The sequence below is a fragment of the Lonchura striata genome, chromosome 6 (assembly GCF_046129695.1).
Source record: "Lonchura striata isolate bLonStr1 chromosome 6, bLonStr1.mat, whole genome shotgun sequence".
In the NCBI taxonomy this organism is placed as follows: Eukaryota; Metazoa; Chordata; class Aves; order Passeriformes; family Estrildidae; genus Lonchura; species Lonchura striata.
The window spans coordinates 38,288,876-38,313,055 of NC_134608.1; the positions used below are offsets into that span (position 1 = coordinate 38,288,876).

Sequence of the window (24,180 nt, forward strand, 5' to 3'; positions counted from 1 at the left end):
GCAATGGAAATGCTGGCTTGTGGTTGTTTTGGAAGGTGCACTGGTATGCCTGGAGCAGGAGGGCTGTACACCATGATTTTCAGATTATCCTTCCCAGCCCTGACAGGCACTAGCCCAAAATGTTCCTGCAAGGGTGGAGGTACCTGGAAGTAAGCCCAGCTTGGGCTGGTCTCCATGTGCCCTCTGCCGGGCAGCATCAGCTGGGAGGCACCCAGCGAGTCAGAGCCAGGGAGATTGAACTGAGCACAGCCCCTTTTGGAGCTAAAATTCATTTCTCCTAACGTAGTGCCCTTCTCGCTGCCAAGAAAATGAGCCAGGGTGTTACACAGCCCTTGCAGAGCCATGCTCAGACACCCCTCCTGGGACTGGGGACTTGCTATGGGCACTGCTACAACCCCTGTGCCTGTGGGACCCACTGTCCCCTCCTGGTACATACAGCTAAGGAGACAAGATATTTTACTGTGTTTTATTTAGTAAAATGTTAAAATAAATAAATACAAATTGATCAGATGCTCTGTACCCCCTCCCCCCAACTTTAATTTGCTAAAATCTAAACACATTTGTACCAAAACTGAAACCACAAGGAACCTGAAGGCAGCAGATACTGCAGATCACTATGAGCATCAGGCTAAAAAAAATAGAGATATTTAAAAAACCCAAACCAGTTCACAAGTGGGTGTTCTCATGGTGTGATTCTGTGACAACAGAGCAGTACCAGTCAGAAAGGGCATTTTACACCAGGGCCCACAAGGAAGGGAGATTGGTGGGGAATGGGACAGCACAGGTGCCACTGGCTCTTCAAGGACAGAGCCCCTGGCTTTGCCATTAGAAACCCAGCTGCTGTCATCCTGTGCAGCACCAGGCCCATGGCTACAGGGACAGCACTGCCAGAACAAGGAGCTGGTTGCCAAAATCCCCTGGAAAAATCAGACAGACTGGGATAAGGACCAGGCTCAGACATAGAGCCCTTCAGGGTGAACTCCTGCTCTGGAAACATGCCAGGACTCCCGTTTTACAGCTCAGTTCTGGTAAAACACCAGGTGGGCACGGGAGAATGGGACGAAGCATGGCACACAGGTGGGGTGGTGGCATCAATAAATCTACAGAGATGGTGCTGCTATGATTGTAGGAACATGATTGAAGCCTATGTATTTTCTCCTCAACAAGCAGAGCTGCCTTCACAATCCTCCTGCCCTCAGCTGCAGACATGGTGGGTGTTTGCAGAGTAGAGCCAGTCAGCTCCCTAAAGAAAACTCGGCATAGCAGCCACCCCAGTGCCACACCAGACCTTGCAGGTGCCAGCAGCTCACCACCACCTGTGTCCACTGCTGATGACACAGCAAAGTTGTTTCCATCCTCCACAGGAGCCTGGACAGGTTGACACTAGCAGGCTCCCCCACTTTGTGCTGTTACCTTGCTTAATCCTTACTCAGTGGAGTTTGGAACACATGCTTTGCTTCTGTGGGGCTGTGACAGGAAGCCAAGACACCTCTGACCATGTAAGATGGCACTTGGGGGGACCCTGCAGCTGTAATTGGAGTGAAGCAGCTTTGGGACATGACTACTGCTGGCTCTGCTTGTGTGGGGCTGCCAGGAAGCTGCCCGAGTCTCAGGGGCTTATGCAACAGCAAAAACCTTCCTTAAGGTGGGTCTTCGCTGCCTGTCACATCAGGAGCAACTCAGAGACAACACACCTTCTGGAAGGGAGAGCAGACAGGTAAGACACTGCCCAGCTCCAGAGTCAATCACTGTTTTGATGTCAGTGATAATTTCAGTAAAGAAACATAAGACTATGATTAGAAATTACACATCAGCCCAGAACAAGCAGAAACACGCAGCCTCCCACTGCACCCAGCATGGGGCTTCTTTCAAGAGTGCCTACCCTACCCCAGTGCCTGCAGCCATGGAAATCTGCTCTTCCAGAGTCAGAACTGCCAGTACCTGCCTTGCAGAGGGGAACATGAGGCACAAAGCAATCTGTTTTCCTACCCCAGCAATTCTGGCCCCACCTGAGACACGAATACCTGGATAACAAGCCAGGGGAATCCCTGCCCTTCCATGTGCACAGCGTGTATCCAGTGCTGCTGCAGTATCAAACCTCAGTGCTGGGGATCCAGAATCAAGGGTGGTCACAGAACACAGCCCCAGGAGCTGCCCTATGACATTGCCTCCCTTCCCCACCTGAGCTATACCCCCAAGGCTCACTAAGTTCTGGTTGCTCATTGAGAAAAGTGTTCTTGAAGCACAAAGGCAACAATACTTCATTTGTTTTCCAACATAACAGATGTAAGAAGGCTGGTGACAAACAAACAGGGATTGGTTGAGGTTTACTTTTGCCAGTGTAAATTTAGGGAAAAGAAAAACATGCAAAAGGTGGTGCTGAGCTGACCAATACTGCTCACTGCTGCTGCTGCCCTTCTGTGCCTGCTCTCTTCCAGTGACAGAGCCACGCTCTCAAGGCTTTTGACTTCCTCAGGCACTCCTGATAGTAAGCAAGTCCTTAAGTGCTTCTTCCTTTCTAGAACTAAGGACTGGGCTGAGTTTCTCTGTCTGAAGCCTTTGACACCTGCTTAGATACCAGAGTGAATGTAGCCAAGAGGCAGGACTCAGCTCCTCACAGGTTACATTAACTTAACACATGTCCCTTGTTCAGCTGTACTGGTGAAATGCCCCTTTCCACGTGTCCCTAAAGAAACCAGATCCTAAGAAAACAGGGAGGCATTGCTCACACAGAGGGATTTTGGCACAGAACTGCCATATATATGACAGCCCAGAGAGCAGGAATCTTCCACAGATACTCCAGAAGGTGGCTGAGGAGTACCTGAATCACACATCCTACTCCATATCATCTCCTTCACTCACACAGAACCCAGGACCTCTGGGAGCTGGTTTCAGCTGGGCTCATTGCAACACTTGAACTAGGAAGGTGTAACAAAACCAGCAGAGTTGAACCTTTGGCTAGTCTTGGGAATGTTTATAGCCAAGAAAATGTTTAATTAATACAGTCCAAATTAGAGTAGGCTTTAGCTGCCTCAAGGTCTGCTTGATCTGCCTTATCCCCCTTGTTATATCTTAGAAGCCAAGTAAGGTTCTCATCAGGATGGGATCACTCAGTAGTAGAAGCAGAGCTAGGGATGACTTAGTGCCTACTTCCTTTTCAATCTGGACCTAAGTAGCTATTTTCTCCCACCACACCTGCTCCTTTTGGAATACAGACCAACACATGTCAGAAATTGAGGTAGGATAAAAGACTGGTTTTGTTCTACTCTTTCCACTGAACTTTCAAACCCTGTAACTACAGGAATACCTATCTACTAGAAGGGAGACCTGTTTCACTCCTGGATTTTTCCTACCCTCACTTTCTCACCTGATGCCTTTCCATGTTTTTTCTCTCTGTTCTACTTTACCCCACATAATCTTTATTTCCTTTGCTGCTTCTGCTTTTTCTCTCCTCCTTTCTATCTCCAACCCTGTACCACTTCTCAAAAGAGGCTTCTGTCCTTTAATTTGTCCCTTTCAGCATCTGCTTCTGGCCAGAGAGATAGGAAGCCCTGGCCTGGCTATTCTCATGAGATACACTCCAGGGACTTGCACAGCACAGTGATTTCCACAGCACCCGTGCTCTGGCAAGCCTCTTTCCTGTTCACTACTCAAGTATTTTAGGAATACTGACAGGGATACAGACAGACACACAGGTAAGCTCTTGGTTCCCTGATGCAAGCCCACAATTAAATTAACTTCTGGGAGGGGCATTTGTCTTTTCATGGGTCTTTAATTACCAAGCTTACCAGTGCAAGGTATAAATAATTTTCTTTATTGGCAAGTTGATCAACTATGTGCTCAGCCTATACAGGACACAATGATGCAGAAAGTTCTTGTCCCAGGTAAGAGAGAAACAGGAGGGAAATGGGAGCTAAGGGTAAAGGATAGAGAGACTCATAGTCTTTTCAAATACTCATAATACTTTTCAAGTATTATAGTCCATTCTGTAGGAGTTACAAACAGGACTGAGGCTTAAAGAAGGAGCTGAGTAAGAGAGCAATAACCTGGAGACAAGACATCTGCAGCTCTCACTTTTCCTGATCCCATCTGATTTTTGGGTCATTCCCTGGTCCATGTCTGACCACTGAAAACAAGGATCCAGCAGGATGTCACTGCAAGGTTTCCTCACACATCCTGAGAGACCTGTACCTAGCTGGCTTCTGGAGGGTTCTTTAGACCTTTTGTCTTCTGAATGCAGGAAATTACAGAATCCACAGTGCTTGGGAATGGACTTTGCTGAGGTAGTTTGTTGGCCAGGCAAGACGAAGCGCCAAATGAATCAGCTGCACAACAAAACATCTTCCTCTTTCTCCAGGTTCCTGACTCCTATATACTCATCAGAAAACTCTTTGCAGTAACCCAGCAAAGTCTAACTTGCCTTGGATCTCCAGAATTCCAAGGGAGGACAACAGGAGGTGAAGAAGGGTCAAAATGATTCTAAAAAGACACAAGGAACCCTGCCCAAAGGGGTGTGTCCACAAGGAAGTCTAATACCGGTGGCATCTGAGCAGCTCACTGAGAGGCCCTCAGGAAGAGAGTGAAGTTCGGTCTAACATCTTAATATGCTATTTTAAAAACACATTTCATTAAAAGCATGTATTTCATTATTAGTGCATCAGAATCAAAGAGGGTGGGGTGCAATCCAGCTGAGGAAAAGAGAGAAACGTGCACTGCAAATCCTTAAATGTTTTCTGCTGTATCCACATGAGAAAGAAATTTTGGAATTTATTTCCTGTACTGTGGGCTGCCACAGCTTGATGGGGCTAAGAAGGAGGTTTCACTCTAGGCTCTCCTGAATGCTGACCATGCTGCTTTTCAGGGCTGCCTGCAACAGTACAGGGAAGATGATTTGAAGCCAAGGAGGTCTGAATTAGGTTTCACATTTCTAGACATTTGGAATACAGATTTGATTTCGTTAAGTCCAACAAAGATAAAATGCAATATTATTCTTTCTGCCAACAATAAAACTAATAGATCTGCCCATAAAATTATTACCTCTTTAATTTCCAGGTTTTTAATTCATATGCCCACTGACAGAAACTTGCTTGCAACACAGAACAAAGCTCTGTTTTGCTCATGCAGAACATTAGTTCATCCTACCAGCATGGTAACTCCTGGCTAATGACGTCTTAGAAGAAGCAGCCATGCTACTCACCCTACCTTCCAATCATCCCTAGAAGTATTGCTTCCTCCATGTTTTGTACAGCACTAAACCCACTGCTGGCTCTAAACAAAGACAATGAAGACACCAATGATGATCCTAATTCTTCTAGCAGGTCACAGGCTCACTTTCCCACTCTGACCACAACACACCTTTCCAGCAGTTTAAAGAACAGAGGGAGAAGGGAAAAAGAAACTTCTGCAATGCTTGCTCTATTTCTGAGCAAAGGAGCAGGGTGACTTTTTAAAGACCTTAGCATTGGGCTGAGAGCCAGGACCATCTTTGATATGATATTTCTTTGTGGTCTTATTTCTTCCCTTATAACAGAGATTTAAAACCCACTTGTTTCCCACCAATGACAAGCAATGACATAAGAATTATTTAATTTCTTGATGGTCGTTTGAAAAAACAAACCGCAGCCAATATGACAGCTTCAGAAAGAGCAGAAGTTTCAGTACAAACTCATTCTATCTCAAATACTACATGAGAAAAAACCCCAAACCAATATGAACCCAAAAAGAAAAGCTTGATCTTTAATCTGTCACAGTTTAAATTTCTCCCCTGATTGGAACTTCTTACAGCAGATAGGAAATAAACCATTTTCATCTGTATTTAGCAAACACCAATTCCCCTTCCACCCTATTGTTGGTAATTGGGCAGAAATAACCCAAATTTACTGTCTACAGAGCAGCATCATTGCCAGAATCAGTGCAGCCCTAGGAATGCTCCTTGCCTATTGGCTGATACTGTTGCAGAGCCAGGAGAAAAAACATCCCAATAGGATCAGTGAGAGAGAGAGAAAGAAAACTACCTGAGCAGCATCAAAAATTCTAAGATAACTTTTCTGCCAAGTAATGATTAATTAAAGGCATCCTTTTACAGTCTGGAACACAAATCCTGTAACAAAAGGGATATAAAATCTGCACTTATCTACTTGGGTTCTGGAGACAAGCAGATGCCTCAGGAAAGAAGTAATAGCTGTTTTAACATCTCCTGGCTGATTAACAGTGTACAAATTTAAATATGGTTACTAGTGGATTTAATTTCCATCCTCTCCTGAATCAGCAAAGACAACAGAAGGACTATTGAGTCTCCAGGCACAGTCTCCTACCTTCTAATAATGCAGTGTGTCCAAGAGAGCTCAGGATAACACAGAAATAAAGAGCCTGAGAACCACAAAGACTCAGCACACCTGTCCATGGAGACAATCTCTTACCAGGAATGCTCAGATGCTGTTAAGAATCACCCAAGTCTTCAGCTGAAGACCAGCATGTTCCAAAAGGCAGCTTCTCTTGAATATCTGGCTGTTAGCTGATGGCTCATATTCTATAGAAGGCTCATGTTCAGTTTGGTTTTTTTCTTCAACCCTTGAAACAGACAGTCCTTTCTTTAAATGCTGTGGGTTACTGGCCTAATGCTGCCCAATGGTGATGACCCCATTGGTAACTGGATTGATGGAAGGACATTTTTAGCATGGTTCATTTTGACAGAGTCGGCCCAGCTGTCTCCCTGCCACTTCTGCTAACTTATCCTTCCAGCTCTGCTAGTTCCAGAACAGAACTCAAACATCAAAAGACAGAGTCAGGGTTATCACTGGTTCAGCTCAGAAGTGTGTACGAGAGTCACTTTCCCAACTTAGACAAATGAGAGAACTCGGGATATCAGTTCCGAGCCCAGAGCTGAAAACAGTGCACACTCCTACAGAAGGAACAGAAGTCCTTAAAGGGCAGAAGGGCAACCTAAAGGAGAGGTAATAAAGTAGCTCCAAGAACCCCACAGAAGCCCACTTGGCTGGGGCAGCAAAGAAACTCTCTCAGGCTATGTAATGGCTGGAGTACTCACTTTCTCAGAAATGCATCCCTGAAATGCAAAGCTTTTCTGCCTTCACTCTGAACAGCTGAGCAGGTCTGTCTTGCCCCCCAACACGTGCTCTCAAGGCCACCACACTGGGGACACTGCCTCACCTTGTGTGTGTAGTGGCTCACTCTGCTCCCACGGGAAGTAAGGAAGTAAAGGGAATTTTCCTGGTACTTCCAGGGGAAATGGGCTTTGCCCAAACATGTATATGCAGTAGTGAAACCAGAGAGCTCTGGGACACAACACAATGTGAATCAGCACCCTAAACTGAGCCAGACCCCACAGTCAGGAAGCACAAGGCAAGCTCTGCTTTCCAGAGTGAAAAGATTATACATTAGAGATTAACTTCTTGAACAAGAGGAGATAAGGGAGGGTGATTTCAGTCCAACTCAGTGCCTCTCATTCTCAAGCTCGAATCAGTCTGTATCACAGAACTCTTAAAGCCTTACACAAGCACACTGCCAACTGCTTTTCTCTGGGTTACAAACACGTGGAAGAATGGGAGAGAGATGGTAACAACAGAGACAAGCCTGGGAGATCCTCCAGGTGGAGTGAGATCCAACACTGTAGGATTTGATTCTCTTTAGACTTTAGCCAGTAGATGTATGGTAGAACCTATGGAAACTGTCCCATTAGATTTTAGAACACAAACACAGCAGAATGTCATCATAAATAAGCAAAGTCTGCATTAAAAAATTCTAAGTACACAGCATTTTCTCCAGTTCTGACACCTTTTTAATAGAAATCACTTGTTTAGGAAACAAATAGCACTTTTGTAATTTTTTTTACAATGTTTCTTACCTTGATCTTATTTTAAGTAACACTAGGAAGACCTCAATATCTTTTATTTTCCTTTTTAATTTAAAAAAGTTGGTTTTTTTCCCCCAGATACAAAGATTTTGCCCTTGCATAAAAAAACAGTGCCCAAAACGATGACACAAGGACTCACAAAGACTCACTGTATCTCACTGACACTATTACTTCTAATCTATACCATGCAAGGTCCCATCTACCTCTTTAATTAGACTGTCAGCCTGAAAAACAGCTTTTCTATTCCTTATTTAGTTCTTGTTACCAAAAGAAGAGAAAGGAAGTGAAAGAAAAGGACATTTCTCTGTTGAGTTCACACATCTGGGTTATGTGCTACTTTGTTCAGGATACCTGTGTTGTTTTTAAATACAGAAAAGGGATGGAATCTCATTTTCAAGTAATTGATGCACATTTTCTCTTGGGACACCTCTATACAATGCTCCAAGCTGACCCTGGCTTCTGGCCCTCTCTTTTCCCATTCCCAAAACAGACTTTCTGGATGAGTGTGAGGACCCATAGGCTCTCAGGCACATGGTGTGATTCTTGGGGTGTCCTGTAGGGCCAGGAGTTGGACTCGGTGATCCTGATGGGTCCCTTCAAACTCAGCATATCCTATGATTCTATGTGCTGGTTACTCAGTGAAAAGTCCATCTCCTTTCCTTTTGTACATCTCCTGTCTAAACAATAGTAAATACTGTTTATTTGATAGACTTGTCCCTTCTGGGCACTGGGATTTGATAATTTATATTTCTGGTTTTTTGGTTTAATAGTACTGAGAGTTTAGAAACAGGAAAAGCCCATAGGCTCTTTGGACTTGTTTTTGTTTTCCCCTAGCTAAACAAACTGTTCTGCAAATAGGAACTTGAAACCTGCTCTCCTCCCTTATCCCTGCTCCTCACCCCAAACAAAAATAAAACAAACCTATAGTGGCTGTGGAGGCTGCTGCAGGCACACACTGGTGTAAAATATAGAGAGAGTAAATATATTATTTCACTTGGCATGGTGCTGGCAAAGAACCCCCAGCTGGCACTATTCATGTAACATGATCCAAACTTCGCATGTACACACAGAATAAGAAGGATCAATTGGCAAACTCCGGTGCCGCCTGGCACAAGCATCTTCACGCTCTCTCTGGAACCAAAGAACTAAAGAATTCTGCACTTTCCAGAAGAAATCCAGTTTTGCTTTTCTAGAGTTTCTTTATTTTGCTCTTTCTCCTCGCCGCCACCTCCCTTGGCTCCTTCTTAACTTCACTGTGTTATTTAGTCTCATCGCCCTTGTTACAGTTCACCATGCAGCTCTGGGAAGGGGAGGGGACTAAGGTGGAGGTGGCAGCATTAGTATTGTTAGTGGAGTCCATGCCGTTGGAGATGGCTACTGAATTGACCTCAGAGTTTATGGGTTTTGAAAGGTCGATGCCTTGGATGAGGCGGATCAGCTGTTTTACCTTCTCCAAGGAGCTGTGCATCTCCTTCTGTTTTGCAAGGATAGTATTCTTCATTTCCATGCATTTCTACAGCAAAGCAGAAAATCAGCAATAAGTTCGAGCTTATGAATGAAAGAAGGCAAGAGAAGGAATATGATGTTCACAAATCTAAATGTAAGTACCCAGAAAAGACTGCAGCTGCAACTTCACTTTTCCAGCCTAGAAGAAAAGTGTTTCTAGGCTGTGTTCAGAGGAGAATTCGTATCTGCAGGCTGAGGAAATAAATTGCCAAGACATAGCTGTCACCTGGTATGGCTCCCTTTCATTCCAAGGTGTGCAAACAAACACAGACAGCTCCATCCTTTTGTGTTTCTTTTGAGGGAAAACTTCCAAGTGTATGTTCTTACCGTTCTTTCTATTATTATTGCATTATTGAAATTTCTTTAACTCAGATCTGCAAGCTCAGGCATCCCACTGCAGCTGACTGCTGACAGTGTGTGTGCAAACCATTAATGGGATACAGCCTCTGCTTTCACATACATTTTAGCAGGAACATCACTTCCTTCTCTCAATAAGTAAAAGGGCACTTGAAAAGCAAACCAAACTCCTCTTCACTTGAAAATCTTATTTTGTGGCCACTTCATTCTCTTAGAAGTGATAGTAACATAGCTAGCTCATCAGCTAAGTGCCAGGGCAAGGTAACTTTAAAAAAAGCCCACAAATGATGTTTCAAAAGTGAAAAACTGCTTATTTGTGTATTTGAAACTCACAAAAATGAGGAAATAGTAGCTATGTCTGTTTCATTCAGGTTTTGACATGAGGACGGCAACCTTTTTAAAACGGTCCACATTTTTAAAATATTTTACCCACGTTGATCTCCAGACACTGTTGGTTTTAGCTTTACAGTTTTCACATGCAGCTCATGGCATCATAATAACCCTAAAGCATCAAGACCTAATGTGCCTGTTTTGCACAGGTCCAATGTAAGTATGAACATTCTCCTTGCCCACTGCCAATCCCTCATGTTAAGGCCTTGCATCTGCCTGGCTCCATCACTGAGAAGCAGTGTTAGTTGCCTAGTGCTGCTCAGGTTACACTCAGCTATTGCTAACCAGAAGGTGTCAGTCCCCAGGACTGCTAGCCAGACCCTCACAATCATTTTATTTGTATTGACAGCACCGAGGGGTCTGTAAAAACAGGGCACTTTTGCTCTAATAGGCAAAGACAGGCAGCCTGGAAAGTGCATCTGTATCTAAAAAGTCTGGAATTATGAATCCAGCCTTACAGATGTTGCCACACAGGACATTATGCTTTATTTTCATGATATGATACTGACTAGGGCTACACCAAGAAGGGCCTCAAACTCTATATTGGCATCTCAAGAGACTAATCTACACATTAAGGTGAGAAGAATGACCAATCAATATGTATGCTCCAATTATTGCAATAAACTAAGGTGGAAATGAAGGTTTCTGGTTTGAAGTATGACATTGCCTGGTTAATACTATGCAGAGGCATGTGCAGTGTCCAGCTGCTGACTGTCAAGGCAACATATCAAGGTGCTGAGAATGAGCCCTGAGTAAATGGTTGCTTTTGCATCAGAAAGGTCTGGAGAGTGCACCACAGCTGTAACAATCACTGCACACAGAGGCCCAACCATTCTTGTTGAAGTGAGCTACTAGAGAGTTGGACTCAATCTACTGCCCACAGACAAAGCCACTCTGGGTCATTTTTGTCACCTGCTGATATTATATGTCACCATACATCTACCTACATGTTCAGGATGGATCATGTATACGAGACTCAATGTCAGCATATGTTGCCTTTATTTCATTCCTGCTTCCCAAAATCCTAAAGAGCAAAGGAAAGCACTCACTTAATTCTAAATAAATCCAGTGGACAGACAGGTCTAGTAGATGGAGTTGCTCTATAATACTTTTCTCCCTGCATTGTGGCACCAGAACACAGGTAAAGGGTTATTCAGGAGCACAATACTCACTGTTATAGAATTGCTGAGCTGTTTGACCTTCTGCTCTAGTTGTTCTCTTTCCTGTTTTAAATCTGAACTCCATTTAAGTAGTTTCTGTTTTTCCTCTTCTTTTGCTGAAAAACAGAGTTATTAAGCAGAATATTTTAAATATTTCTCTTACAATAGTGGATAGAGGGTCTAAGCTGCTTCATGTAAAGAGGGAAATTGTGTTTAAACCAATGCTTAACAACTTGTGCACTGAATCACCCCCAGAATTTACCTAGATACACAAGCATGACAGGCTTAAGGAATATTCAGACTGCTATTTTCATTTCATTAGTGATAATTTCCTTTTATATGACAAAATTTCTTTTTGTAAAGGAAGTACCATTCTATCCTACTCCAAAAATAACATCTTCCATTATTAAAAGTAAAAGAAAAGTGTTCATCATTTTCTTACCTGCTTTATATGCAATGTATGAATGAACAATTGCTAAAGTTCCTGGCCATGGGATTGCTTCTTCCTTCTTTAGCATCTGAAAGAAAATTTTCATAGAGATTTAGCTGGTAAAAAACCTACCTCAGAGGAAGCAAAAAGGAGAGAGAGAAAGAGGGAAAAATGGAGGATTTTCTTTCATGGCTATCATTAGCCTCAGCCCTGCTAACAAGAAGCTTCACAGACCTGATCTGAGCTTTAACAGAGGGAATTATTCACAACTGTATTGTGGCTCCCACAAACCAAGCCTATTTCTTACAAATGTCAGCATTCTCCTGAATTCCCTTCATAGCCACAAATAAAGTCTGCTAATGATACTCAACGACTTAAAAGAGGAATGAAAGGATAGTATATCTGAACTCAAAACTTGCCAGGGGACATAAACATTACTTCATGATTCAGTCAAACTGCTGATCTTAGTTGTTCTGGGAAAGAAGTTTTCATGCACCAGACATTCAAACATCTCACTTCTGGCTAGTAAAACATGACACTGTCCCATCACCCCTTCTTATCAGAATCATCTTAATAGACTTGTCAAACTCTCTTTATAAGGGTAAGAACCATTTATGTCTTTCAGATCCTTCCTACATTTTTCTTCTTAACAAACTTTCACATACTTTTTAGTACGTGAGCAGAGTGGTGTCTCAGAAGACAGAGGACTTGGTCAGTTTACACTGAAGTTACTCAGATTTCCTCCTTAATTTTGTTGGAAGCTATCACAGAAACATGAAGAGGAGGGATAAGGTGAAAGTAGGCAAGAACAGGAGTACCCAAGTCAAATACTCCCTCCTCTCTGGCAGCTACTGACCAAGTCACTTGAGTTTTGCATTTTCATTCTTCTGAGCAGCACATCCTAGGTCAGGCTGCTTTCTTACGCTACCACCTGGCGCACCAAAGGCCATGTGGCTGACCAAGCAACGTCCTGTGTTAGACAGGATACAGCTTCAGACTGCTTATTATCAGCAACCCTTTGCAACTTCTAGAGTTCCATGGAAGGGTTAGGAATACAACAGTTAACTTCATCTTGTATGCAATCTCAATGTGATTATAAACAAAATTGAAAATGTACAGTTGAAGTAAGCAGGTTATATTTTAATGAGAGTGATCAGGAAGGAAACTGTTCACCTATCCTCGTTATACTGATGCTGGATATTAAAGAGATCACTGAAGACAACCTTTCTGATGTTTGATTCATATAAGCAAGCAGGGGCTTATATTTGCTCTATCTATTGCGGTAGGCTTCTGTAAATGTTTTATTTATTTTTCCAGAAGAATTTGCTAATAACTCTTGAAGAAACAATGAGCTTAAGATGAACAGCAGAATTTCTATGGGTTGTGGATAATATTTCCCAAAAGTCTGCGTACTGTGATCCAGAAAAAGAGTAAATACATAAGGGTAAAAATAAAGACCCCAAATTTGGATGCAAGACCTGAGAGTTTTGTATTAGCACATATTCCAACAGAGGTAATAATTCCATGAAATTCATGCAAACCTTATTGCACATGAAATAGATTTGTTCAGTGTCAGGCTGTCTTTAACACCAAAACATCTTCACATGCATTGTACATAACTCCCTGTCTGTCAAACAGTACCTGGTCTTGACATTTGGGACAGATCCACATGCCCTTAGGAATGGTTTTCAGAGGTGGGTCCAGACAATCCAGGTGATAGACACGTGAACATGTGTCACACATCAGCAACTGCCCACTTTTTCTGCACACGCTGCAAAAATCCTCATGGATATCACCCTACAAAATTGAGGGGAAAGGGTTTGGGTGAGAGAAAGCAAGAGAGAGAAGGCAAAAAGTGAACTTTGACCTTTGATATCTACATCTTAGTTGAATTCAAGGTTTACAGCACCAACTATTTTTAAGGTGATTCCAAAAGGTCAAGCCCTTTTTAGACTGAAGCAGGAAAACCATGCTAGATGTCAGAAACACTGACATCTGTCCTCCCAAACATTCTCTCTGTCCTCTCAAGGCAAAATGGAACAGCAAACACTTATTACTATAGCTTCTCTTAACAACTGCTAACCCATAGCAGATTCCCTCTTTATCCTGATCTTTCTATTTGCCTGAAGTGATGAGCTACCCACTTTCTTAACCCTCCTGATTTTTGGATTTAAGCCCAACTCCACTCCAGGAATGCTGATTAGGCTGTCTCTTGCCAGTAATAGTATGTAAGAAACCCCAGCTGAGTGACTTAAAAGAACACTGTTAAATATTTAGGTCACCTTTAAAAATGAAACTGTACGGAAAAGGTGTTGTGCTTCTAAATGAAAAAGAATAGAATGAATTATGTTTTGAGACAATTCTTTTTACTTCACTTAGGCTACCTCAAGTTGCACCAAAACAGCTGTGACTCAAAACTTTCTCATTCTCTATAGAGAGTGGATTGTTTCATCACTAACATAGACTAAGAGCCGGGATGAAAGAGTACCAAGAGAGATTTTCTATTTTTTTAAAAGAAAGAATTGAAAAAATGACTGGCCATGTCTTTTAAAACAATGAGGGTTTAGTTACCATCGCATTTCCATCAGAGAGAATTCTTTTCTACAGCTATTAACATCCCAAAAAGGTAGGTCTGTTTTTTTGTTTCTTTTTCTTCTATGTCTCTTTCTCCTCCTGTTTTGATTTGACTTTCAGATATCTGAATGAAGAGGCATGATAAAAAGGAGGCTTGGTGTTCACAGAGGAACCAAGGGGCACCCCACCCTCTCCTCTGACCACTGGGCTGTCCTGGCAACTCCACGTGTTCAAGGCCCCATCTGGTGTCTGAAGTACACCCATGTCACTGACTTACAGTGAAGTTTCACACACAGACCAGATCTGCAAGACTGCAATCATAAGATGCCTGTGTGGAGCAGAACTGTGGGTACACACTCTCCTGTATGAAATACCAGCCTATGCAAGGTTTAATTTTGGTACAGATCATCTCTTCACATGTGTAAACAATTTCTATCAATTTGGAGGGATAGCAGATTTGGCCGTGCACTCACATGTTAAGGTGCCAGGCAAGGAAAATTACAGTAATCTCCGCTATGGATGATATAATACACATGTAAGAAGAATGACACATGAGCAATCTGCTCAGGTTTCTACTTCCCAGCTCTATTGCTGATGAGGCCCTTCTTCAAAAGGAAAGCTCTTCTTAATTCCCAAAGTTAACACTGATTTCATGTTTTGTAAGGATCAATCTTCAGTGAATTTTCAGTGTCATGTTTTGGATCCATAACTCCCAGGGATCGTTGAGAGCTGAGTTATGGTATTGCTTCACCTTCAACACCAAAGAGTTCCTCAGTGTTAAATGAAGATCTAAATGAGTGACATTTCATGCTTCTTGTGAAATGATGTGTTGTAACCAGGTTGGGAAGAACTTCTTTCCCTCTATCATGCATTCTCTGAGTACAAGGAAAAGGCTGCAGGCAAGAGATATCATATAAGCTAAAATAAAATCCTCTTCAAGATAAGGAGAAGAGGGGAAATCCCTCATTTTAGAAAAAAAAAACCTATTCTAGAGAATTATGTATCTTAAGATGTGTTAGTTGCCACAGACTACACAATGGCTCTTGGTAACAAAGTGCAAAATATTGGTGCGCTGAAAACCAAACCTGTTATGTCTCATATCCTGCAGAAAGAGCCCTATAAAAGAGACACACATGCAGTTTCTTCTTGAGGGGGAGACACTTATAAATTTAGACCCAGAGTACCCCAAATTCAACTGAGTGCTGCAAAACCTGCAGTGATACAGGTGACCAGTGCACAGTGCAGCTGAATGCACAGAGATGCCAACACACATGCACAGAATTCACAGTCCTGTTTTTAGTGATGCAAAATTAAGGGCAATTCCTCAGAGTTAACAGCTGTCCTTACCAAAATCCCAGCTGTGCTCGATTCCAAAGAATTGCTCCAGGTCTTATGGGCAGTTAATAAATATATGCATAAAGAGGGGGCTGGTATTAGTGTTGTGACATAAACCCACTAACCCCAGCTTCCGAAGCAGCTTTTTGTATGCTACAGCCAGCCAACTTAGGCTAAGGCAGAGCTCATTGAGGCTGCTCAGACATGCTACAGCCTGAAGTGACCGAAGTATAATTTCAGAACAGATACCATAAAAGGCTATTTAACGTCACTTTCTGCTCTACTTCCTCTTCACAAGGGACCAGGAAAATAAATTTAAGCTTTCTGGGCAGCTAACAGTTTTATTTATTTTGATAAAGTGTCTAGAGCAGCAGGGCCTGGCTTTAGGCAACTGAACTGAATAATACAGTAACAAAAGCAGCTTGTGTGCTTGAGTCTGTAATATCTCCACTTATATGTACATTTCACTGGAATAACATGGGAAAACTAAAAATTCTGCAACAGGAATTGTTCATGATCATATAAATAAAGATGATCATAGTGTATGATGTAAGTGAATTCAATTATCAGAAGCAGTATCAATTCTGGCATAGTCTAACTTTTATGGGCTTGACTTTGCAATCTGAACATTCTACAGTGCTGTCAATTGAAACACTGTTTTTATATAAGTGTTCACTAATAAAAAGGCATTTTGTGACCAAACACTTGAATCATCACTAAAAAAGAGATTTTTGCACAATTCTTACTGCTGAGTAATTGATCTCCAAAGGCAATTGCTATCTTCTGGGTGAATATGCCACTACTGCATGAGGGAGAACCACACACAACCAAGTACCTCCTAAGTGGCTCACATAACTATTTGGTGAGACAAGTGCCAAACAGGAAAAGGGACAAAAAAAGGGGGAATAAAAAAAAAAAAAAAAAAAAGGCTTTGCTCAGTTCTGCCTACTGCATTATTTCCTTCCTTTTCCCAGGATCTAGACCTACTTTCTACCCCTCCATCCTTATCACGAATCCCATCTTAAGTTTCTGCTTCATCCTCCCTTCAAAATTTCTCCCTGTCATTCAGAGAGTAACATTTCAGGAGAAATTCAAGAAGGCTGTTCTGGTCTACTGTGCCTCATGGCAAGTACTTGGCCTGATTTGCAGTTTTCATAGGCACTGCAGAAAAGAGAGCAACAACTCATTATACTCTTTTGAGAGCTCTTACACAGTAGGAAAAGACTGAGCAGTATACACACACATGAGAGATGGAAAAGACCCCCACCACATTATCCAGTTCTTCTCTTGGGGCCAATGTAAACTATGTGCTCTTCAGCACATTTGCAAGTCATCTGTACTTCTTATTTTTAAAAGTCCCCAGAGATGGAGCTGTCCCATCGTATCCATGAGGGGCTATTCCACAATCCCATTTGTTTGGCTGTCAGGAAGAGTTTTTTTGTGGTCATGTGCTATCCTGCTCTAGAAAATGACTATAATAAAGAGAACCTTGTAATTCCACGTGCGTATTCCCTGGGTATCAGAATTGCATCTATTTATTTCAGTGCTTCACACACACTTGCACAACTCCAATTCCATTTACCTCTGCAAAACAAGTACAGTTCAGAGGCAAGGAACTGGCCTCTATTCCCTGTTCTACGTGGTCAGTAGAGTTGGTCTCTCAGCCCAAGTTCTTACAGTGCTGCAACTATACAGATGAAAATAGAACAACCCAGCTTTTCCTTAAAAGCCATTTCAGATAGCTGGGCCTCAAGTATATATGACTCTTTTCTAAAAGAAGAACTGCAGAAGGAGAGTGCAACACCAGTATAAAGAAATAACCAAGCACCTTTTGATTTTTAAACTGTGCCCTGTAAATACCAGTCTTTTAAAAGCAAGCTCTTAAATGAAAGTACACTCCAGCTCCTGAGGACTGTTTTACCCCCACTGCAAAGTCCCTACACACTTTCTACCAAATCAGTACCACAAATGCTGCTCCTGGCTGTTCTGTATGATGAAGCAGTTTCCAACCTTCTCTCATTATAGAAACACAACTTTTTGTTATTATGGCCTGTAACTAATACTTTTCATTCTCCTCTTCCCCACCCACCCCACACACCCCCTGGCCCTTTTCCATGGATGACAGATTCAATTCAGTCAGACAAGATCTCAGAAACTACACAAAGGAAATTAGCTCATCTAGCATGCCTGGTGCCTCCCAATGTTTCAATCCACTGAAGGAGTTATAAATAAAATCTCTACAGGATAACAACACAGGTGCAGGAGATAAAAAGGAAGGGTGTTATAAAAATGCTGGACTGTTTCACTGCACTGAATCGGGACAAATGATGAGTGAGATTAAAAAAACAAAACCTGCAATGATTTTCCTCATGCCTGTTTTGCATAACTTTCTAAAAGTAACCCCCTCCCCAAGAGTTACTTACGTCGGTGGAGCTGGGGCTAGGCAGGGACACAGGCTGAACAGCTGCGGGAAAAGTAAATGTGGTCTCTGTCTTTTCATTTTCAGGGGAGTCAGGATAACTGGAGAGAGGGGATGTGGGGGTCAAAGCCCCGAACCCCAACACCGTGTTGTATTTAGGTGGACGACCTACATATTAACAACAGGGAACACAAACAAAAAAAAAAAAAAAAAAAGGAAAAATGATCTTACATACCTTTGGCCAGTGGTCCTCATTGGCTAGCGTGAAAAAGGAAATGATGTAGCACAGAGAGGAAGTTAATATAAAAGTCATAAGTGGAAGGACAGAAGCAAAGATATAAACATTTTTTAGAAATATTTAAGTAGAATTTTTCAAAGAAAGAACATTTAAAAGATGTATTTCAGAAGGAAATAGAAATAAGTTCTGTAGAGGGTCAAAGAATTATTCCCACAAAAGCAGCATGGGAACAGTTGCCACTCCTAAAAATGAGGCTATTCAGTTTTTAGGGGAAAAATGTTGGCATCAAAGCTTCTCAGAAGCTACAATAGCTACTATTAAATCCTATTTACAGTTATCCTACACTTCGCTATCTTTGTAAGTGCCAGCATAAATCTATACAGAGGTTAAGTCCTTTATCAGAGGCCAACACTCACCACCCCCCTACTTTTCTTCCCCATTTTTTAAACCTGTCAATTCACAGATCAGCACTTTCTACCCTACTGATACATTTTAAAAATCAGGCTATTTAAGAAAAGGTCTTGTTTTCTGATCCATAACTATTACCAGTTTTAACCTATCACTAGTCTTCTGCTGTAACCCACTCCAAATTCTGTGTTCTTTCTTAGACTCTCTCAGCCAAGTATGTTTGATTATGCATACTCCTTTAGACTAGCAGATGTGCAAAATGTCTTCATAACAATTCTTATAAAATTATGAATGCAAAGCAAGACAGCAAAAAACCCAGTATGCAACCATCATTTCTGCCTTCCTTCTTCAAGGTAATTTATAGATATGTAAACATAAAGGAGTTAGGATCTAGGAATAATTCCTCAGATCTTATGTTTACAGATTGTCAGTCTACACCTATTAACATGCTAAACCTTGCATTTAAGGTCTGGATATGTTCCAGAACTGAGTATGTCCTTGGAAATGGATTTCTGCTAGTGATGTCCATGGGTGAAATTTCTGACATGCTCAGCACCATCTATAATTAAACTATAGCTCTCAAGGGCAAATGCTTACAAAAGCTTTTCACTCAATATATCGCTGTATTAAATTACAAAACAAATGTATACTTCCAAATCTTTTGTCAATTGAAAACATGTGCTACTAATTTGGTGCTGATGCAATGTAAAGGTTCACAATAGGGTGTGATGAAAAAAACAGAAAGTATAATAGTCAGTTGCAAAAACAGGCTAAGAGAGTATCAAGTACAAATACATGCAATCATTTGCATTGATAAAGTAATTGTTCATTATAAGGTCTAAAATAAAATTAAGAAATCATTACTAGAAGAAGGAACATTTAATTATCCACAGAGCAAATGCAAAAACTTTATATTTAAAATCTACATCATATCTTTTTAAAAAATACATTTAATGTTTTTAGGGGATAACAGTAAAGACACATCTTTTATTTAAAAACAGCATAGCTGCAAAAGTGTCAGCTTTGCCACATTGTCTGCTGGACTGAAAACATGGATTAAGAAGAGAATATGTCAAATTAATATTTCATCTTGCAGCCAAAAACCCCAAAAGATAATGGAACTGGTCAATGCTAGGTGAGAGACTGGTTTATTTTTTTTTAAATCTGATTTATTACTTTTTTAGACAGAAAACTTAGGATAGAGAAGGTATTATGAGTCTTTAAGGACTGCAGAAAATCATAAAGAAATCAGGTAAACATTGCCAAGTAGGTGTGGTCAATGCCATGCACAAATAACGGCATCACATTCTCTCCCATGCTGTTCTGTTTCACTATAAACTAAGTTTTAAAATTTTACCTGTTCTACAGAAGGATTTCTTCTGAATAATACTGCATGTCTATATGAAAGACCATCTGTCATTTTAGGACAAGTGGCACTCTGGTTGCAGTTAAAGTGCTTAGTATGAGCAAGAGAGCTTTTCTCACTCAGGGTAAGTTCTTTTGAAGGACCCATCCCTATTTCCAGCAGGAAACAAGGCTTTTGTCACACTAAGTTTCCTCTCTTAGGACACAGATGCTTTTTCCATAACCACTTTCTCCTTGACAGTAACAATACAATCTAGTCATTAACAAGGGGATCTTAACAGCAGCTTCATATCACTAAATGATGTTCAAACATCCCACATTTCTAGTAAATATCTAGTGAATTGGGTGGTTTTATAAATAGTGGTTTTGTTTGGTTTTTTTTGAGAGTGAAACTGAAATGAAACACTGAGATGCCTAATAGATCTTGCTATGCTAATATCGAGAAGTCATGGTCTTTGCCTAACATGGAAATTTACTGGACAAATGAAGTACTGTTGAGTCCTTCTTGTCTTGCTCTTCAAATTGACATGGGGACTACAAATGCAATGTGGAGGAAGAAGCACTGGGCAGGGAGACAGGTCTGGGTGTACCTCACCTCTTTTACGTGTCCCAGGATGCATTGTGCTGTTCAGGTACGTCACTGTACTCTTCTTGCGCTGCAGGGAAGAATGGAATAATTTATGTTGGGGAACATTTCTGGCAATAACTATATGCAGTAGCTGAAGAACAGCACAGTAAGTATTAAGTGAGATTACTGGCTTTTTTGTTTTCTGAAGAACATCTTTAGAAAGATTAGCTTTTTTACACTGCTGCTGACATCCAAACTGCTTCAGCCTGATATGCAAGCAGACCAACACACATTGCCATTTGATGCCAGCTTTATATAGAAGGCAGAAAAAGATATAAGTACTAGAAACACCCCAGTGTATTTACTATTTAAAAATCTGAGGGTTGTGTCATTGCAATGGCCTTTTGAACTATAAATGATAGCCTGCCTTTCCAGTTAGAACTGAGAAAGCTTACAAGGTAGCAAGATGTTAGAAAGACACTCAAGATCAGAATGAAAATATCAGCTTCCTCCAGCAAAAAATTAATACCTCAGGCTCAAAAACGGCTCCACTGTACACTGGATTTGCTGTTGTTCTTCTTTTCCTCTCTTGTCGCTTACTTTGGATTTCTTGTAAAACAAAAGCATTCAGGTTAGAAAACAATGTATCTCAGAAATTATATAAAGTTTACAGATTCAGTTCGCATGTGAGAAGAGCTGCAAAGATTTCTACAGAACACCAGTCATGCCTGGTATAGGCAACCGTGTTATACTTTTAACTTCTGAAGGTTTGAAAACTAACAGCTGACAAAGAATACAAATAAAGTGCTCAAGTAACTCATTAAATCATTGCCTTCTTCTCACCAGGTAATCTACGACTAAGACACTTAAAAATAATGGTCAGTATAACTGAGATCTAAAAAAAATGCCTCTGGCAACCTTGCTGATACTTAAAAATACATACAGAAATATGCAGGTGATTGAAATTATAGGCTGTCTTTCAATGTATAGAAGATTAAATTATAAATCAAATTCTAATCCATTAACTTATTAATTACAAATTACAGTCTGATGGAATCATGAAATAAATTAAAAGTCTAGACGTAGGTTACAGTAAAATTATCCATGGTGTATCTGCAGATAGAGGGGCTGTCCAGAAGGCAGTGGTATTGCCACAGATTTCTACCATCAGAGCATACATTTTCTTCCCAATCTCCACTGCATAAATAACTGCTTTATTTCAATGTCATAAGAAGAACAAAACCTTATGCATAACAAACTAAGTTAGATCAAGAGTACAGACATCCCAAAGGTACTATTGTACAAGAAAGTACTGCATTTAATACAAGAAATATTTTGGAATTCTACTTCCAATTCAGAATGACCATAAAACCAGAGCTGAACAATCAACCTAAGACATTTCTCCTACCTTCCAGATGGTCATGAGTAACTAGTCCCAGAGACACCATGAAGGCAAGTTTCTGTGAGGGGGAAGAAGAAAGATCATGAAAAGTGCAATTGTTAGGATGAGTCATTTAGGCCCTTTAAAGGTAGCTGACCAGTAACTAAGCACCAAAAAAATTTTTAATGATACTTTGCTCCTATAAATCACTTTTCATTCATGTATGTCAAACTTCTTGGAAAAGGTCAGACAAGAGTCCCATTTTCTAGATGGGAATGTAGACTGAGATACTGGGAAATGCCCATTGTTTGTGATCACAGAGTAGGTAGAACTGGGAACAAGAGAGCATTTTCTTTACTTCCATTCCAGCACTGAACTATTAGAAAATACAAACACAATTCAATTGCCAGAAAAATATTGCTAGTTTAAGATCATTCTCCATCTAGTGTGATCAACAAGGAGCCAACCCTAGCTTAGATTTGCTATTTGCTAAGGGCTATACATTTCTTAGAAGATTCTAATTTTAATGCAGGAAACATAGAGACAGGTAAGAATCAGAATTTTGCTGTCTAACTGACAACGGTTAGAGCTCACACAGTCAATTTGAATCCATCTACGAAAACAAATGTAGCAGAGCATTTAGCTGCAATCAGTTCCAAAGCTCTTCATGGCAGAAAGGCTTTAAGAAATAGTTATTCTGTCCTCTCTTTCAATGGAAACTAAATTGGACTAAAACACAAGAAGAATGTGGATTTATGTGACTCTTTCCTTCCTGCTCACCAGAGTAGAAATATTTTATAAAGGAAAACAGACATTTCTTCAGCTTTGAGAATAACTCCAGAGTCTAAAACCTCAAAGGAGTGGAAATCAACTCTGTAATCTAAACCCCTGTTTGAAGAAAGTACTGCAGAGAAATGACAATCTTCTAACTTACAAAAGGCTTAGAAGCCAAATGCATTCCACAATTGAAAAATGCAATGCACTACATCTATCAATTATTTTTATTCTGTAGCCTTATCAACTACTGCTCTCCAACAGGAATGTATGGAATGTTGAAGTTAAGAAGTCTTGAGGGAACAGACAGAAAAAATATTTTCTGAAGGACAGTACCCCTTTTTTTTCTTAAAAGAAAGTTCTGGGTATGTTCTGATACCTGTGGATTTTCTTCTCGTTTTGGCTTCGGTGCAGCAGGTGGGGTGACTGTACGACTTTCTGTTTGCTTCTCTTCTGTTTCCACATGTGGTTTAATAGCCTGCATTAAAACAGTGTTTCTCTCATTCAGTGATAAGAATGACTTTTTTTACTTTGACTATTAAAGCAAAACAAATACTTTCACAGATACAGGAGAGAAAATGTTTAAAGCTGATAGTGTACTAACAAAGACTTAACTGAGGAATCTGATGTGAGAGGAATGTTAAATAAGGCATTTTCATTTCACAAAGAATGAAACAGCCTTCTCACCAATCCATTATCCCACACAGCCATACAAGATAAAACAGTAATTTTAAGAGTTAACTTTGTTACAGAAATCACCATAACGTATGGGAATAACAGCCATTTCAAGAAAACTCATCCCATCAAGACCTCCACTTAAAAATCATTCTTCATACATACATTTTGTACTTCTCACTCCTCAGTCTTTGTATTTTATAGCATTATGAATAGCTCAAAAACTGTCTCTCTGAACCCCTCAATGTTAAGAGGCTTCTGAAGCCTTTTTCTTAAGTAATAAATCTTCTGCATGACATTCCTTAGTCTATAGCATGGATGTTGAGGCTATAAACTGAGTAAGGTAAGCTACAGACAGCAAACTATTCCCATTTATGATATGGAGAAACTATACAGAAAAATTCATATGTTATTGAACCACCACCATTCTTCTATGTTTTTCTGTAGTTGCCAGTAATTATTCAAAGAGCAAATGTATATTGCTGACACCAAAAGGAGCAGGCATCAAAAGTCAAATATTGTAGAAGTACAACTTCCCATGGAAAGGACACACATTGCTGAGTAACCTGTACAACAGCCCTGAGGTATGCAAGAACCTACTCATGAGACTTCACAAGCACAACTGAGCATGAGCACAACTTTCATGCACATGATTTTCAGTCTCCAGAAGTACTTCAAAAGCAGAAAGAAGGTAACTTCAAGGTACATTAGTCTAGGAAAGAGTTATAAG

At 40.8% G+C, this 24,180-nt stretch overlaps 1 protein-coding gene across 20 annotated transcripts in view; it reads right to left on the reverse strand.

Annotated features, from left to right (window-relative positions):
* Window positions 1-7,772: 7,772 nt before the first annotated feature.
* The window catches only part of PHF21A (PHD finger protein 21A), a 123,632-nt gene continuing 107,224 nt past the window's right edge, over window positions 7,773-24,180 (reverse strand). For 17 of the 20 annotated variants that reach the window (XM_021533412.3, XM_021533410.3, XM_021533413.3 and 14 more), the window contains 9 exons: window positions 23,155-23,253; window positions 22,029-22,080; window positions 21,150-21,229; window positions 20,648-20,708; window positions 18,046-18,209; window positions 13,355-13,510; window positions 11,726-11,801; window positions 11,296-11,399; window positions 7,773-9,383 (listed from right to left, as the gene is read on the reverse strand). In XM_021533412.3, the coding sequence (XP_021389087.1) occupies window positions 9,129-9,383; window positions 11,296-11,399; window positions 11,726-11,801; window positions 13,355-13,510; window positions 18,046-18,209; window positions 20,648-20,708; window positions 21,150-21,229; window positions 22,029-22,080; window positions 23,155-23,253 (1,047 nt within the window). In that variant the 3' untranslated portion in view covers window positions 7,773-9,128. Of the gene's footprint in view, window positions 9,384-11,295; window positions 11,400-11,725; window positions 11,802-13,354; window positions 13,511-18,045; window positions 18,210-18,276; window positions 18,300-20,647; window positions 20,709-21,149; window positions 21,230-22,028; window positions 22,081-23,154; window positions 23,254-24,180 lie in introns of all 20 variants that reach the window. The other 3 variants (XM_021533426.2, XM_021533428.2, XM_021533427.2) reach the window with 1 other exon arrangement.